This window comes from Myiozetetes cayanensis, unplaced genomic scaffold, assembly GCF_022539395.1.
Source record: "Myiozetetes cayanensis isolate MyiCay16 unplaced genomic scaffold, myiCay2020 scf18, whole genome shotgun sequence".
NCBI lineage: Eukaryota > Metazoa > Chordata > Aves > Passeriformes > Tyrannidae > Myiozetetes > Myiozetetes cayanensis.
In genome coordinates, this window is record NW_026087389.1 from 1,445,336 (window position 1) to 1,461,000 (window position 15,665).

The 15,665-nt window shown below is 48.9% G+C and overlaps 1 protein-coding gene across 10 annotated transcripts in view; it reads right to left on the reverse strand.

The window, feature by feature from the left end:
* ITPR1 (inositol 1,4,5-trisphosphate receptor type 1) overlaps positions 1-15,665 on the reverse strand; it is a 158,258-nt gene that overhangs the window by 17,436 nt on the left and 125,157 nt on the right. For all 10 annotated transcript variants that reach the window (XM_050313080.1, XM_050313079.1, XM_050313081.1 and 7 more), the window contains 10 exons: positions 15,319-15,414; positions 14,426-14,548; positions 13,326-13,430; positions 12,199-12,391; positions 10,038-10,160; positions 6,800-6,975; positions 5,135-5,299; positions 3,567-3,762; positions 2,934-3,035; positions 818-957 (listed from right to left, as the gene is read on the reverse strand). In XM_050313080.1, coding sequence (XP_050169037.1) covers positions 818-957; positions 2,934-3,035; positions 3,567-3,762; positions 5,135-5,299; positions 6,800-6,975; positions 10,038-10,160; positions 12,199-12,391; positions 13,326-13,430; positions 14,426-14,548; positions 15,319-15,414 — 1,419 coding nt within the window. The remainder of the gene's footprint in view (positions 1-817; positions 958-2,933; positions 3,036-3,566; positions 3,763-5,134; positions 5,300-6,799; positions 6,976-10,037; positions 10,161-12,198; positions 12,392-13,325; positions 13,431-14,425; positions 14,549-15,318; positions 15,415-15,665) is intronic.

The following is a 15,665-nucleotide window of genomic DNA, read 5'->3' on the forward strand; positions in this document are numbered from 1 at the left end:
GTGCCCATCTAACCCCTACCACCCCTCTCCCTTGTGAGTCTCCACTGCTGAGTGCTCTCCAAGGATAACTCACAACTCAAACCATTAAGGGAAACTAAAATGCAAAACCACTGAAAGAAAAACTAAATTAATCAACTATCAGTGTGGGATCTCTACAGAACTGCTCTTCCTGTGTCCAAGTTTTCGGACTTCTCTCTTCTCTCATTTTCACAAGAGGAAAAACTCTTCTCACACACTGAAATTTGTTCTCACCCCTCCCTGAAGCCCATCCAAATGATATCCTTATATTGATACACCTCCTGTGTATCAACAGAGCATCAGTGTGGACCATAATGTATTTTACTGGAATTTAAAACCATTCACTTAATTTCTTCAGTCCCTTGTCCTCTCATCCATTCCATTTGACACATGACCTTTCCCTAGGGATGCTCCCACAGAAACTGCCACTGGCATCTAGCAGCTACCACAGCATTTCCATCTGCTGCCTCACGTTCCTCTCTCACAAGCTTCCCTATCCCTTCAGCTCCTGAACTCCCAAAGCACAGGCTGTTGGCTGCCCCACTTCTGCTATTTGAGCCCTGTTCTGGACAGCCCACAAGCTAAGGAATCCCTAAAATAGAATGGTAGAAGCTTGCATGAACTGGCTGCTGTTCCATCTGATCCCACAGAGATGTAACCACGTTACAAAGACGAGCGTGGTCCCTCCTCGTCGCTGTTCCTACATGTGTTTCAAGGCAGTGTACACACATTTTCCCCAGCAGAAGATCCCAGCCCTACATGGTTATCACTCTTCCACCCCCAGCCAGTGCTAATTTACCTCTTTGGAAGGTTTCCTGAGCACATCACCTACTCCACCCCCGCTCCTGAGCCCGTGACTCAGTACAGTAACAATGCACATCAGCAGTGTCTCGCACGTATGCTCCTTGTTCTCTTCCTCCATTTCTTCAGTGAGCACTTCTGTGAGCACAGCAAGCAAAGACACGTTGCAAAGCCAAGATTAGCTCTAAATCATTCTCTCCATTCTTTGCTGGGTATGCTCTCTAGCCCCTTAGACTGCCAGCCCATGTTGCAAACCCCTGTAGTTCCCCCAAAGCATCCCAGAACAGTTGGGGTTGGAAGGGACCTCCAGAGATCATCAGTCCCACCCCCTGCCAAGGCAGGATCACCTGGGGCAGGTGACACAGGGGGGTTTGGAATGTCTCCAGAGAGGGAGACTCCTTGACCTCCCTGGGCAGCTGCTGCAGTGCTCTCCACCCTCCATGGAAAGAAGTTCTTCCTCGTGTTGAGGTGGAACTTCTTGGGCCAAAGTTCATGGCCATTGCTCCTCGCCCTGTCACTGGGCATACAGGAGAGTCTGCAGCCATCCTCCTGACACCTCTTGGAGACATTTACATGGACAGATGAGATCCCCTCTCAGTCTTCTCTAAACAGTCTCTCCTCATTAGAGATGCTCCAGACCCCTCATCATCTTTGTGGCCTCTGCTGGATCCTCTCCAGAGCCACCACGGGAGCAGATCCCATCCCTGCCCTCCTCTCCCCACCACCAGTTCTCTTTTGTGCTTGAACTGCTGCCTGTGACTTGGTTAAATCTCTCTTCCCATCCCTGTTCTCATGCACAGCTCAGATCACCAGATGCCTGTTTATACAGAATCCAAGCTTTTTGACAGCTCAGAGGACAAAGTGTTGCCTCTTCCACTCTCCCTTGGTGCCTGACAGATTGCACAGCCTTTGGGCTGCACTCAAAATGGCAACTTCCACTCAGAGCTTTCAAATGGCTAAAATATCACTGCTTGTGGAAACAGCATTTTGCTAGAAAAGCAACACACTTTTTTTGACCTTCTCTTCACTTGGCTGAAGGCTCCAACTTCACAGTTTCACTTACAGAACTGCTAGAATTAATTCCCCAACCTCATACTCTCTCCCTGTACCCATTAAAAGCCTCATGACCTTCATTTCATCACAGAAATGCTCAGGAGCAGATCCCACCTTCCCACAGACAGCCTTAGAGAGGCCCAAACCCCTGTGCAATCCTGAAAGAGCCAAAACCCAGGAGCAGTGGCCAAAGATGGGGCACCATGAACATCCCTGGCCACACAAGACTCTGGTGCCAGGTTGATTATTTATGATCTAAAAACATCTCTGGAGCTTTCCTTCCTGTAGTCAGAGTGTAGGAGCTGAATGAAGCAGCTTTTCTTGTATCCAGGCTGAATTTTAGTTTCTCAAAGAGGACAGTGGAGCAAAGCAGAGCCCTCTCCTCCTGTGAGCAGAGGGCTCGTGGCCATCTGACCTTTGATGGTCATGCAGGAGCTGCACTTCTGAGAAAAACAGCCATGCCCTGTCTGCCCCCCCCAGCCAGAACTGTAAATCTCTGACAAGTAAATAACATTTTCTTGGAAATAAAACTGAAATATTTCAAGACCCAAGTAATATCTCACTTTTTTGATCTCCAAACCCCCCAAACCTATCCTGTCTACTTAATCCATTGAGTACTTCCTGATACGACATTAAAAACAGTTTCCTTAGTTTGCCAGATAGAATAATGCTGCCAATAAACCATATTTCACAGGGCATTATCCTCTGAGATCACATTTAATAGCCTAATGTTTTAAAATAATAAACTTTGCAAAGAGGCAAACTGCATCGCTTCCTTCTCCAATTGATGGAGAAAATTAAAGAGTATGGCAGTGGTTTATAAAGTCTGGTTTAGTCCTAAGTTTCTCTGGTTTAATCATTTCATGTAACAAATGTTATTTATGCTGTTGTCCTAAATTAATGATATTTCAGGTTAGTCTCATGATAGCTTTGTTTCCAAATTTATTACATAGGATTTTGTAAAGAAATTAATAACTTTTTTTTTTAAATTGAAGGTGTTTAACCAGAAAAAGTGTGAAAAATTCAGAGTGCAAGTTCGGAATTCCAGAGTGGATACTCACGGTCTGAAGGAATGATGGAAGAGCAGTTTTCACTGCTCCCTGCTTTGCAGACATCTGAATAGAGGAACTCGCCAGTCATGGTCTCACCGGGCTCTGTGCGGTCTGAAACCACAAAGTGGGCAATCAAGGGGTGGTCTGACATCCTGCAAGGTGACTTCTCACATACCAAGGCACCTCTTCATATTCAGCATGCAGTTACGAGGCATTTAGGGTGGTGTGTGGTCCTTGATTTAGAAGGGCACAGGACTCTGATTTATGCATTCAGTGCTTTTAGATTCAACCCTAAAAGCATTTTTATTTCACAGAATCCCAGAATCACTGAGGTTGGAAAAGACCTCCAAGATCATCGAGTCCCCCCTGTGCCCCATCGCCCACCCTGTCCCCAGCCCAGAGCACTGAGTGCCACGGCCAGGCCTGCCTTGGACACCCCCAGGGCTGGGCACTCCAAACCTCCCTGGGCAGCCCCTGCCAGGGCCTGACCACCCTTTCCATGAGAAATTCCTCCTGATGTCCCCCTGCCCCTCCCCTGGCACAGCCTGGAGGCCGTTCCCCCTTGTCCCATCGGTGCCCCGGGGAACAACAGCCCGTTACTTCCTCCAACACAACCCACGGAAATGAGCCACTGGCACCCACCTGGCAGCAAGGTTTCATTAGGGAGCTTGTCCACTTCCAGGATAAAGTCATCTTTGAAGAAGAGGTACCCCACGATGGAGAACAGGTAGACCAGGATGAGGGCCAGCACGGCAGTGAGGATGATGGAGCGCCCGTTGCGGGTGACGCTCTTGATGACGTTGAGCAAAGTCTCTTCCCGGTACACCAGGTCAAAGAGCTGGGGACAACCAACCAACAACAGCACAGGTAGCACCATGTGTTGGCACTTCTTGTGCTGTGCACTTTGAAAACCGAGGGATGGAGGCAGCTGTGCCTCCTCTTCATCAGCACTGCGTGGGCTCCAGGCCTGAGCAGCAGCTTGGGAAGAAGCCCCTGCCTGGGGAGGGCAGGTATTTCTGCTTCAGTGCTAAACACACAAAGCTGCCAGCACAGGCTGTTATTACATTAGTTTATAGATACCTGCCCCATCACAGTCTCGAAACAGCTCATTTCATATTGCAATTAGTTTTAGCTTATTGAGCGTATAATTGCGTAATATCTTTCCCCCAAATTCTGCATTTAAATTTCTCTCCTGACATTTCCTTTATTTTTCACTGCTCTGGGTCTGGGACGGCTCACAGCAGAGCCCAGGCAGGTTGTGGCTAAGCTGGTTGACACTGACAGAACAGGTATTTGTTCAACTGAACATGAACACAGAAAATACCCAGCTCAGGTACCAGAGGATGTGGCAAACATCCAACAAAGAGCCAAAAATAGCATGTTCTGAATGGGATTTAAGGTTTGCTTCAACAATGACACATTTTCTCCACCAACACTACATCTACTCACTCCTTCAGTGCTTATTCTTAGCAGTATTGTGCTGTGCAGGATGAATTCCACCCCAAACAGGAGAAACCTCTGCCAGGATCCATGTCCCTCATGTCAGGGCTGGAGGCTGGATACAAACTAAGTTATCCAGCTGCTCAAAAAGCAGGGACACTGCTACAGTCACTGGTAATAACACAGTAAAGCACCTTAAAGACTCCAACAGTGCCTCCTGTTCCACCAACATTTCTATTTTCCTCTTGAGAAGATCAAAAAGGTCTTTGTTTGCTTGTACAAATCACAGAATGGTTGGGCTGGAAGGGACCTTAAAGCCCATCCAGTGCCACCCCTGCCATGGGCAGGGACACCTTCCACCAGCCCAGGTTGTTCCAAGCCCCGTCCAACCTGGCCTTGGACACTCCCAGGGATGGGGCAGCCACAGCTTCTCTGGACTTTCCAGGGCCTCACCAGCCTCACAGGGAAAAATTTCTTCAATACATCTAAGCTAAATCTCTCCTCTCTTGGTTTAAAACCATCCCCCTTATCCTGTCAATGTGTTCCTGCAAAACGTCACACACCAGGAAGAAGGAATGTGGCAGGAGTCCCACAGTCTCCCACCACAACTCCTCCCAAGGAAAGCCTCCCGTGAACAGCTCTTCCCAGAGCCTGTACAGCAGCTTCCCAGCAGCAAAGCAGAAAGTTTCTGTGACATCTGGATGTGCCAGAGATGGGACTTCACAAACACACTGACAGGAAAACATTCCCAGGGCCAACTGAACACCTACCAAGAGGCTGTAGAAGAACTCGTGCACGAAGAGCCCCAGGGCACAGATCAGCAGGTACAGCAGGTGATAGAGGAACTCCACATCCATGATCATGGCCTTGTATCCTCGAGTGAAGGTCCCACAGTTACCCACAAAACTCATCAGAAAAATGATTTTATTACAAACCTAAGGAAGAACAAACCATAAATTAGTTACAACATGTGGCTTTTCAGGAAAAATATGCAGTTTTTCCAAGCTGGAGGTAACTCCAGGATGGTACCAACAAACACTGTCCCCCACATCAGTAAAACCTGCTCCCTGTTGTGTTTTCTGCCCAGCTGAGAGCAAGCCCAAACTCAAACTGCACATGTCCAGTACAAACTGTACCCTGGCTGCTCTCCCCAGCTTGGTGTCAAAGGGCATCAAGACTAAGATAAAGAAGAAAGTAAAAACAGTCCCTGGTGTGAGTGATAAACCTTCCTAAAAAAACCCCAACAACCCAACACCCCTGTTCTAAAGACTAAGCAGGTGCTTCAGATTCCCTCAGCAATTCCCTCTGGGATAACACACCCAGAAGTCCTCCCGTGTGCCATCAACACCAAGAAAAGCTGCTTTAATGTACTGGGAACCTGCTAAATGCCACAATTACCAGTAACCACCCCCATCCCCCTCACACCCATCCTGGCACTCAGGGACTTGCTGGAAGACAAGAAGAGCTACTAAATGATGCACTCAAAGCTGGGCAGTTGGTTAATATAAACAAAGGCTTTGAAAAGATGCATCTTTGCAGCGTTGCTGCTGACTCAGCCAGAGAAACCCCTTCAGGCTTCTTCGCCACGAGAGACCACAAGTACCCGGGTCTGGGCGCTGATGAGCTCTGGTGGCTCAGCTCACACAGGACTGCAGCAGAACTGCTTGTGGCACATTCTGCTGGCATGTGGGCTGGAGCCAGGCCTTGGGCACATTGCAGGATTCTTTAGGTTGGAAAAGACCTCCAAGCATCGAGTCCACCCCTGTGCCTCATGCCCACCTTGTCCCCAGCCCAGAGCACTGAGTGCCACTCCAGGCCTTCCTCGGGAACCTCCAGGGCTGGGGACTCCAAACCTCCCTGGGCAGCCCCTGCCAAGGCCTGACCACCCTTTCCATGGGAAATTCCTGCTGATGTCCCACCTGCCCCTCCCCTGGCACAGCTGGAGGCCGTTCCCTCTCCTCCTGTCCCTGTTCCCTGGGAGCAGAGCCCGACCCCCCCGGCTCCCCCCTCCTGTCAGGGATTGCAGAGCCAGAAGGTCCCCCCTGAGCCTCCTTTTCTCCAGGCTGAGCCCCCCCAGCTCCCTCAGCCACTCCTATGAGATACAACCCCATAAACTCTGCAGCTCAGTCCACGAGCAGAGACAAGTTTGGGTGAATACTCATGTGCTTTAGCTCACACACTCCCTGTTTCTGGCTGGGGTGAGAGCTGTTTCTAGACTGAGCAAAACCTTAGAGCTCTGTCTCCATCCTGGGGAACCAGGATTAAATGATCAACAGCAAAGCACTTCTGGTAGGCAGAGCCCAAAGAGGGGATTACTCCTCCCACCAGTCCCAGCACAATGTCCCAGGCTATTTTTGCCTGCCGTCTCCACGCGCAGGTGAGGAACCCTTACATAAGGTGCAGGAGAACATCAACAAAGCCCACTCAGTTCTTACGTTGAATGCACCCAGAAGAAATAAAGTAGGTTGTAAACCAACTGAAAATATCAGCCGTAATATGGTGGAGGCGATGAGGGCGCGGATGCCGTGGGGCTTGGGGAGGGCGATGACGATGGCCAGGGAGATCAGCATGGCTGTCCACAGCAACCCGGACAGGTGGGGCTCCAGGGTGCCTGGGGGAAACAAACCCTTTTAAACACCTGTGTAACCAAACTAACCAAATAAATGCCATTGATGTCATCTCTGGTGTGGCATCCTCCAGCCTCGTGGGCAGCCATTCCCGATTTCAAAGCAGCGAGTGGAACATCTGAGCCCAGTGCCTTCCTTCAGCAAATCTTAATGACAAATTTGTTACTAAATTCTTATGTAAATGATGAGTATTACAGGATTCTTCATTCTTGTGTTCATCACTGGTACACCTGAATGCTGAGAGGCCTTTTGCAGACATGTTCTGCAGTGGCCCTGCCTGGGCAGGTGAGGATGGACCCGATGCTCCTCTGGGTCTGGAGCCACAGCAGAGTCTCCTGAAATCCTTTTGGTCAAACCCTCGTACCAGTTTTTGTCATCTCTCGCTGTTCTTGGTTCTATTTTGACTGTCCCATGAGACTGGCTGCTTACATAACATCGAGCCCGTGTTCTAAAAATACACTTCCCTGAAAGAGCCATAAATGTTCAGCCAAAAATACCATTTACCCTGGGTTTATGCAGAATAAGACACTTCTTTCTGAAAACTGACATAATTTTCGTCTTCAAGCAACCCGTTCCTCAACAGACAGAAAGGCCAGACCCCCCAACTTTCACAGCACTCTGCAGCCCTTCTGCAAACTCGTACTCAGAGAACTTCTGTCTTACTGGCAGGATCCTCGCTGAGGGCTTTATCCTCCCCTCCCAAATTCAGGCAGCTTAGGAAATATTACCCTCATCTGACTACCATGAGCAGCCATTTAATTTTGTTCCAAATCACTGTAGATTAATAAAGACAGCAGAGGATAGATGGAAATTAAAACTTAATAAGCGTAAAGTCAAGCAGCTGTTTCTGCTGCCTGGAGGGAGTGTGGGATCCCCGAGCAGCGCTGCCACCGGAGCTGTCACACACACAGGGTGCAGAGCCTGGCATGGACTCACCCGAGCAGGAACAGCAAGGAGAGGGGAAAACGGGAGGGAATGACTCAGGAATTGCCAGGAGGGACAGATCCTGAAGGATCCCACCTGCACAGGTGTCTGAGCATCCCAGCTATTCCACAGCACGGGAATATATTTGCTGTCAGGAGTTGCAGCAGTTCCCAGCAGGCCTGGAGAAATGCCTGGAGTTCATGAAGTCCTCAGGTGTTGCCTGAACACCCACCCAGGCCTGGCCTGGAACCCCAGGCTGTCCAGCAAGGACAATGCCAGGACTTCAGTCGGACCCAGGCCACTTCCAGGACAGAGCAGGGCTCGGGGGCTCTCTCCTTCCTGGGGACAGAGAGAGGCTGGGAACAGACTGGGAACAATGTCCTGGCCCTTGGCACCTGAAGCCAAGGGTTGGTCACTCACCAACTGTCTGCACCCAACCCGACACCAAAGCCTTGCTGGGGGCACGGGGGGTCATTACACCACCCCAGGCAGCAGGAACGTGCAGCCAGCAGGAAGTTCTCCCTGTCTCTGGAATTCTCACCATTCCAGTACTGAATTCCAGGCATCCAGTTTTGTTTCTGCTCCTCAAGTCAGAAGTTTTACAGCTTCTGCTACTGTCAGATGCTCATCAGCTGCTCAGTTCACCGTGTCTGAGCAACTCAAGACACTGACAACTTCCCCCAAACAGTCTGTTTGGAAGAGTCTTTTTTTTTTTTTTAAGCTAAATATAAGATACACATGTATTTATTTTACTTTTTTTGATTCTAACTAGTAGAGGAAGAGATTTTATCACAGTGTTACCTGAAAAAGAATTTCAAATATGTAGGGTAGGGCACTCTCAAAATGCCAAATGATCCCCCCGAGTCTTGCAATTTGTAATCTCAACAAACTCATATAACCAGCAGCTTTCCTGGCAGCCATAAATAAAGACCTTTTAACTTGTGATTTTTGAAAGCAGAGAGAGAAAATTCAGTTGCTCTTTGGGCCTGTTGCAACTTTCCAGGCAGAAAGGATCTGGGCACCTCCACTCTGCTGATGCAGAGGTAGCACAGCCTGATGGTAGAAGGTAAAACTGTTCTCTTCCTCCTCTCAGGAACACGGGATTTTGATCTAAAATATCCTTCTGACAGGCTTTATCAGGATGCAAACCCCTAAACACAAGGAAAAAGCTCCCACCTGGGCATCCCCCTTCCACCAATACCCACTACAGAGATTCACAAGAATATTTGAGTATTTCTCCAGATTTCCCAGTTCCAGCTGACACGACTCCAGCCCTCGACCTGCCCTGGGGTGCAGCTGCTGGGAGAGGCTGGATCTAAGGATGAGCAGCTGGATCTCATCAGGATTTACTGTGCTGGCTCCAAGAGCCACCAGTGTCACACAAAGCCCGGGGCTGGATCAGAGGCAACTTCCATGGACCTGTTACAGCGGGACTGTGAAATCCCACAGGAGCCACTCGTGTTATCCCGTAATTTGTGTCAGCAACGCTGGCAAGCCCTGCTGCTGCCCACTCATGGCAAGGGAGCTCGGAGCAGCAGGTTGGTCCTGAGCCAGGGGACATGGATGCTCCTCATTCCCTCTGGGAAACCTCTGCCCTCCATGCTCCTGGGGGTGAGGGAATCCTGCAGTTGGGCTCTGTTTCCATGTGCTCCATCAATTTCTAATGGCACAAGGCAGGTCACTTCACCCAGTACACCTTCCCTGCCAACACAGGGTAATGTCACCCACCCCAGGTCTCAAAGAACCAGGAGAACTGGGTGGAAAATGTCATTAATAAAATGCAAGCTCAAGGAAAACAACAAATATAACATTTTACCTATTTTTAGTTCAATACTTAATTGCAGAACTTTAAACCAAAGTAGAACATTCAAGTAATTAAAGGTGGATGTTTGTCTTGGATAATTTTTTCCCCTAGGAAGAAGCACGGCTCTGTATTTTCCTTACAAATGCCTCAAGAAAGAGTAACAACAGCACAATTTAAATTGAGGCAATTAAAAAAGCCAATTTCTGTTCCCCTATTCCCACTGAAGCAAACAGTGATGCACAGACAGGAGAGGGGGGGCAGAGTTTGGCTCACTGTACCTTCTTTGTTCACATATTTTTCTATGTTAAATATTGGTACCTCCTCGGATTCCTTTGAAGGGATAGAAAAATGCCACGAGCAGGTTCATGAGGACAGCCAGGTTAAAGGAAATGCTGCTCCAGAAGGACATGTTCCGAGCACACCAGTACAGGAAAGGCTGAGCTGCAAAAGAGCAAAACAATTCTTTTAAAAGGAAGGTTAAAAAAAAAAAAAAAGTCTATATAGAAAATTATCTCCACCAAAACTTCAGTTCCTTTTCAGTTTGCCCAAAAGCACAGCATCAACAGTAATAATTTTCATGGCTTGTTCTGAAGTTTATTTGATTATTCTTCATCTTGAGGAGAACTTCAGGTTTCCTAGATGGTGTTTTAAAGGCAAAGGATTCATGATTTAGACATGGTTTAGCAGCAGCCAGAGAACAAGTTCAGAAACTGCAGAGACCGAGGACTTCAGGCTTCCCCTAATAATATACTTTGTACTCAGAGTCACCCCAAGAACAATTAGGAGGAGGAAAATGAAGGGTGAGGTTCAGCCCCATCCCTCTGTGTTCTGCTGCTGCCAGCAGCTCACCTGCACGAGACCCTGCCCACCTAAAAATGTCTTTTCTGCTGGTAACAGCCCAAAATAGCCCCAGAATGATCACAGGCTGGAGCTCTCTGACCCTCCCTCTGCCCAGGGGCAAAGGACCCAGCACATCTGCAGAGAGCTCAGTGCACAGTCCAACAGCTGCACCCTGAAATTCTTCCTGTTCCACAGACAGACTTTTAAAAAAAACCTCCTGATCTGAATAATCCCTGCACAACCAAGAGGCAGAAAGCAAAAAGATTCCTTGTCTGAAGTGGTTGTGGACTGTAAGATGACAAGGAAAGCAAGAAGCTGCCTTGCAGTAATTCCCTCTGCAGCCAGGCAAAATCCCCCCGATTACTGCACAGCAAATTGTGTCCTCCTGAAATCTAGAGTAGTGGAAAAAATCTATTAAAAATGCTCTCAAAGATGGGATAGAACTGTTTTCCCTCCTTGGAAGGAGGCAGAGTGTTTAGATATCAGAGAGCAAAGAAAAAGCTCGCAGCAGGGTTCAGAAACAAGCTGAAATAAAAATCTGACAGAATATATGGATGCTGTTAAAGTTGCTAATTTGTTTAGAATGTCATATATATTCCCATATTTCTTGCAGACCTCTTGGGTGATTTTAGGCAGCACTCCCATGTGAGCCCTAGGAGGAGATTCCAGACCAATCTGTGCTCCTAAACTAAAACCTGGAGTTGAGCTGATGCACAGGAGGGGAACAGCAGTGGCTGACTGCAGCAGAAGTTACTGCCTTATCTGTCACATTTCAGAGGGTCACTGCTGGCAAATTCTAATCACTCAGCACTGCCCACTGAGGCTGAGCCTCAGCTGCAACACTTGGCCTTTAGTAAAACAAGAAATCAGCTTTTAAAAGAAAAAAACACCCAGAGCAAATGAGTTAGAAAGTTTATGGGGGATGTGGTGGCAGTGCATGAATGAAAATATCATTAAAAAGGATTTCCTAGCTGCCAGTGGGAATCTCAGAGGGAAATCAGTACTTGAAAATGCTTGCTTTCAGATATTTTATCATGACAGGGCTGGGAGTGACTTGTTAGCCTGTCAGTTAATTCCTTGCCCCAAGAAAGAACCAGTTCTACTTCGCCATCACTGGGAAATGCATGTTTAACCTGTTCTTAAACAGCTCCACTACTGGAGATGCCGAAGTCCACAGAATCTTTAAGGCTGGAAAAGACCTTTAGGATCATCAAGTCCAACCTTGCTGCATCACCCATCCCTACCCCTCCCTGGAACAAGTGGGAATTCAGCACAGGGAAGGAGAACAGGCCACTGCTCCTTCAGCTGTGTCCTCTCCCTTTCCCCCTGCACATTCTCGTTTAAGCAAAGCCTCCACAGATTTGTTCCTTCCTGTTGGATCTTAGAAAAGACGACCTGTGCTCCTTCCTCCCGCTCTGCCCTGGATCCCCTCCAAGAGGGTCCATATTGCTCCAGCATTCATTGCCTTCATCACAGCATCTTGCCATCATGCAGAGGAGCAGCTCTTGCAAACAATTAGCGAGGTTGGTGCCACCCTGGGAACCATCTGCTACCCAGTCAATGCTCCAGATCCCCAAAGCCCGACCCCAGCGCTCCGCTGGTGCCTCCCCACGCGGCCACGCCGGCAACACCAACGCACCTCGCAGCTTCTTCTGCCAGTTCATCTCGTTGAACAGGTCCTCTGACTTCAGGAAGAAGTCATTGATCTTGCTGCCCTGCTCATCCCTCTCCGTGGTGTAGTAGATCCGCAGCTTGGACTCCTTGGTGAGGAACTCACAGATGCTGGGCACGGGGAAGACGATCTGCTCCATGGTACGGTCCGACCTGACAATCTGAACAGCGGCCTCGTGAGTCCTGCCTACCTCTGAAACGCTTCTATTTCTGCCTTTTTGTCTCTCCTCTTTCAAACATGCAGAAACTTGGACAAATTTCTGTACAACAGCAGCTCGACAGAGGTTTCATTTAATTTATCTTTCAAAGCAGTTTTACATTTAGCCCCAAGACTAATTTCTATGCCATGGTCTTATCCCAGCAGTACTGGTCTGAGCCAAGGGGCCCAGTGGATCCTGCACCAAAGCTGGGATGGGCTTCAGAGCAATGTGGTCACCCAGTTCAAGAATGTTGGTAAATTTTAGCCACAAGCAAGTATGAGGAATAATAGTTATATCTGTATTGCTTATCAGAGACTTTTGTGAAGCCATATTAGCACAGAATGGGTTGGGCTGGAAGGGACCTTAAAGCTCATTGCATTCCAACCCCCTGCCATGGGCAGGGACACCTTCCACCAGCCCAGGTTGCTCCAAGCCCTGTCCAACCTGGCCTTGGACACTTCCAGGGATGGAGCAGCCACAGCTTCCCTGGGAAATCTCCCTATTTATGAGAATTTTACTTTTACAAGGCTCTTAGATGGTACATGAGGCCAAATTGCCATCAGGATCCAGAAAGAGTGGCAAGAGCTCTGACAAACTTCATGGATTCAGCAACAGCACCGGCCAAATTGTAACAGAAGTGAAGCCACACTTGTGCTGCCAAGAGAGCTCTGCTCAGCTCCATCCCAGAGCCCACACACGACAGCTCAGGAACAGCTCCCCCCGGCGCTGCCAAACACCGAGCAAGGAACTAAATACAGGGACATTCCGTGTCAGGGATGGCAGTCCACACACAGGGGCAGTGCAAGCAGGATGTCACGTGGAGTGTCCACAGGGATAACTGCACGGGTTCCGTGCCCAGGGGCTCAGCCCCTCCCAGCAGGCTCCGGTTCCGTACCTCGATCTGTGCCGTGTGCTTGGCGTAGAACTCCAGAGCCTCGTCCCCCTCGATCTGACCTCCCGGCTTCAGCATGTTCTGCAGCTCTTTGTTGTGACGAGCCAACTGAAAGAAAGGAATGCACAGGGAGTGGGAGACACCAGATGTCTCTCTGTGATATTAAATTTCTGATTTTTGGCATAAAAAAAGAAATAGTACACAGTCAGCTGCTAGGAAAGGGCAAAGTTGACAGAAGGCTTGTTCTGTTCCAACCAGACACCCTGCAGCTCTATTTTGGGAGCAAGTCAGAATGATTCAAATATGTATTTTTTTAATACCAGTGTTGTATTCCTCTTTTCCCCACCCTCTCCTACCCTTTGCCTGGCTTGGGAATCTTTCTGAACGTTCACATTCGGTCTGTCCTTCTCCACCCACCCCAACCCAAAGGGGTGCTCATCACCCAAAGATCCAGGCAGGGACAAAGAGAAAATCTGCATCAACTGAACAGCAGATGCACAGAGAAGTGCTCCAAAAATGCTGCTGGATGCTCCAAATCCATCCTGCAGCAGAGTGATGGGCTGTCTGCTCAGATGCTACAGGAACAAGAAGTCTCTAATGCAGTGAGAGATGTAACACCAATATATTAAGTAGATTTAGATAGATTTTTCTCCCCTTTGTATTTTTACCTTTCAAACACACATTTTCTCAATACAACAGCCCTGCTGGGCTCCAGCAGAGAGAGGAAGTGGCAAGGACTGAGATTTCTGCTTACACTTTAATTGACCAGTGAGCAGAATTTCTTTGGGAGTATAAAGTAACCTTTGATACAGCTGAAAAATAATACATTGCTGCTCAGTGCTGCCGAGAATGGAGTCACATGTCTTCAGAAACTCAGTCCAGAGCCTGCCTGCTCCCCATTATAAAACTAAATTCCCCAAATTTTCTTGTATTATAGAATTTTTGTTTCTGATTAAGGATTGGGATTTGCTCTGATAGCAAGGGAACATGCAGTGAGTTTGTCCCAGAGATGAGCCATGAGAACAGTTCCAGGGAAAAGCAGACTCTGGCTATTCCCAGTTTGTGACTCATGGTGCTACAAAAGCTGCAGGTGAAACTCTTACCTGATGAGCCAAGATATAAATGTTGTGTCCCACGTTCCTTGGAGATGCTGCAACATCTTCCCCGTTCTCTCCATCCTCAAATTCCACTTCTCCCTGCAGATAAGCCTTCTTGATCACTTCCACCTAGAAAAGGACACAGAGGCCAGTGAAGAGCAGGCTTAGGCCAAGGGTGGAAGAAGGTCAAGGGCAGCAGAGCATGGACATGTTTCTCAACATCCAGGATAAACAGGAGGCCTGACCTCAGCTTCAGCCCAGCTCACTGACACAAGAAACTGAGCTTTTGGTTCCCCCTACTCTGGGCCACCCTCTCCTCAGGCTCTGTCCCATCCTGCACTCCGGCCACAGCTCCGAGCTGTGACACACGTCGGCAGTGCTGCAGCTGCACTTGCCATGGCCTGGATGTGTTTGCACCAGGTAATGCATTAACCAGCCCCAAACCCTGCCATGGTCTACTGGACAGCTCTTGGGGCACTAGAAATGTTCATTTCTGTGTTCCCTGTGCAAATCACTTCCACATGTGGATACCTGCTCTATGGAAGGTGTCCCTGCCCATGGCGGGGGTGGAACAAGGTGAGCTTTAAGGTCCTTTCCAACCCAAACCATTCTGGGATGGTTCTGTGATTCCAAAGTGTCAGATGGTGCTCCTTCCCTGCCTTACACAGGATGCTGAATCTCTCCTCCACAGCACCTTGTATCACTTGTGATACCTGGGAACTGGGCTGAGCCATTCCCTGTAGATATCACGCTCAGGCAACCAGCCCCTGGAAAGGCTTTCCAGTTGCCAGTGAGCTCCTGCAGTGCCTCTGGGGTGGACACAGCCATCCCAGGGTGCCCAGTGCTGGAGCACCTGGCTTGAATGGACTCAGGAGCTTGGGAGTGACCCAGGGACTCACCAGCTCCTTGGGCCTCATGTTGTAGAGGATCCTCTCGGCGTTCTCGCTGTCGTGCCTGCTCTCCATGATGGCCAAGAGCAGCTTCGAGGCGTTGTTCTGAGGGAGAAACAACAATCACTGCCAGGAGCCAAAAAATGAGGGTACCCAGCTGGACTGCCACCACAGCCAGTGCCAAGAAGGGCTTCAGAACCTGGGTGTACAACTGTGAGCCACAGGAAACCATGACTGTCCCAGCCAGCCACCACAGGGTTCCCGCAGCCTCACCTTGCCAACCTCCCTCTCCTCTAATTATTGACCTTTACCAGTTTATTTCCCAAATCCTACTTCCTGGGAGACACCAAATGAAC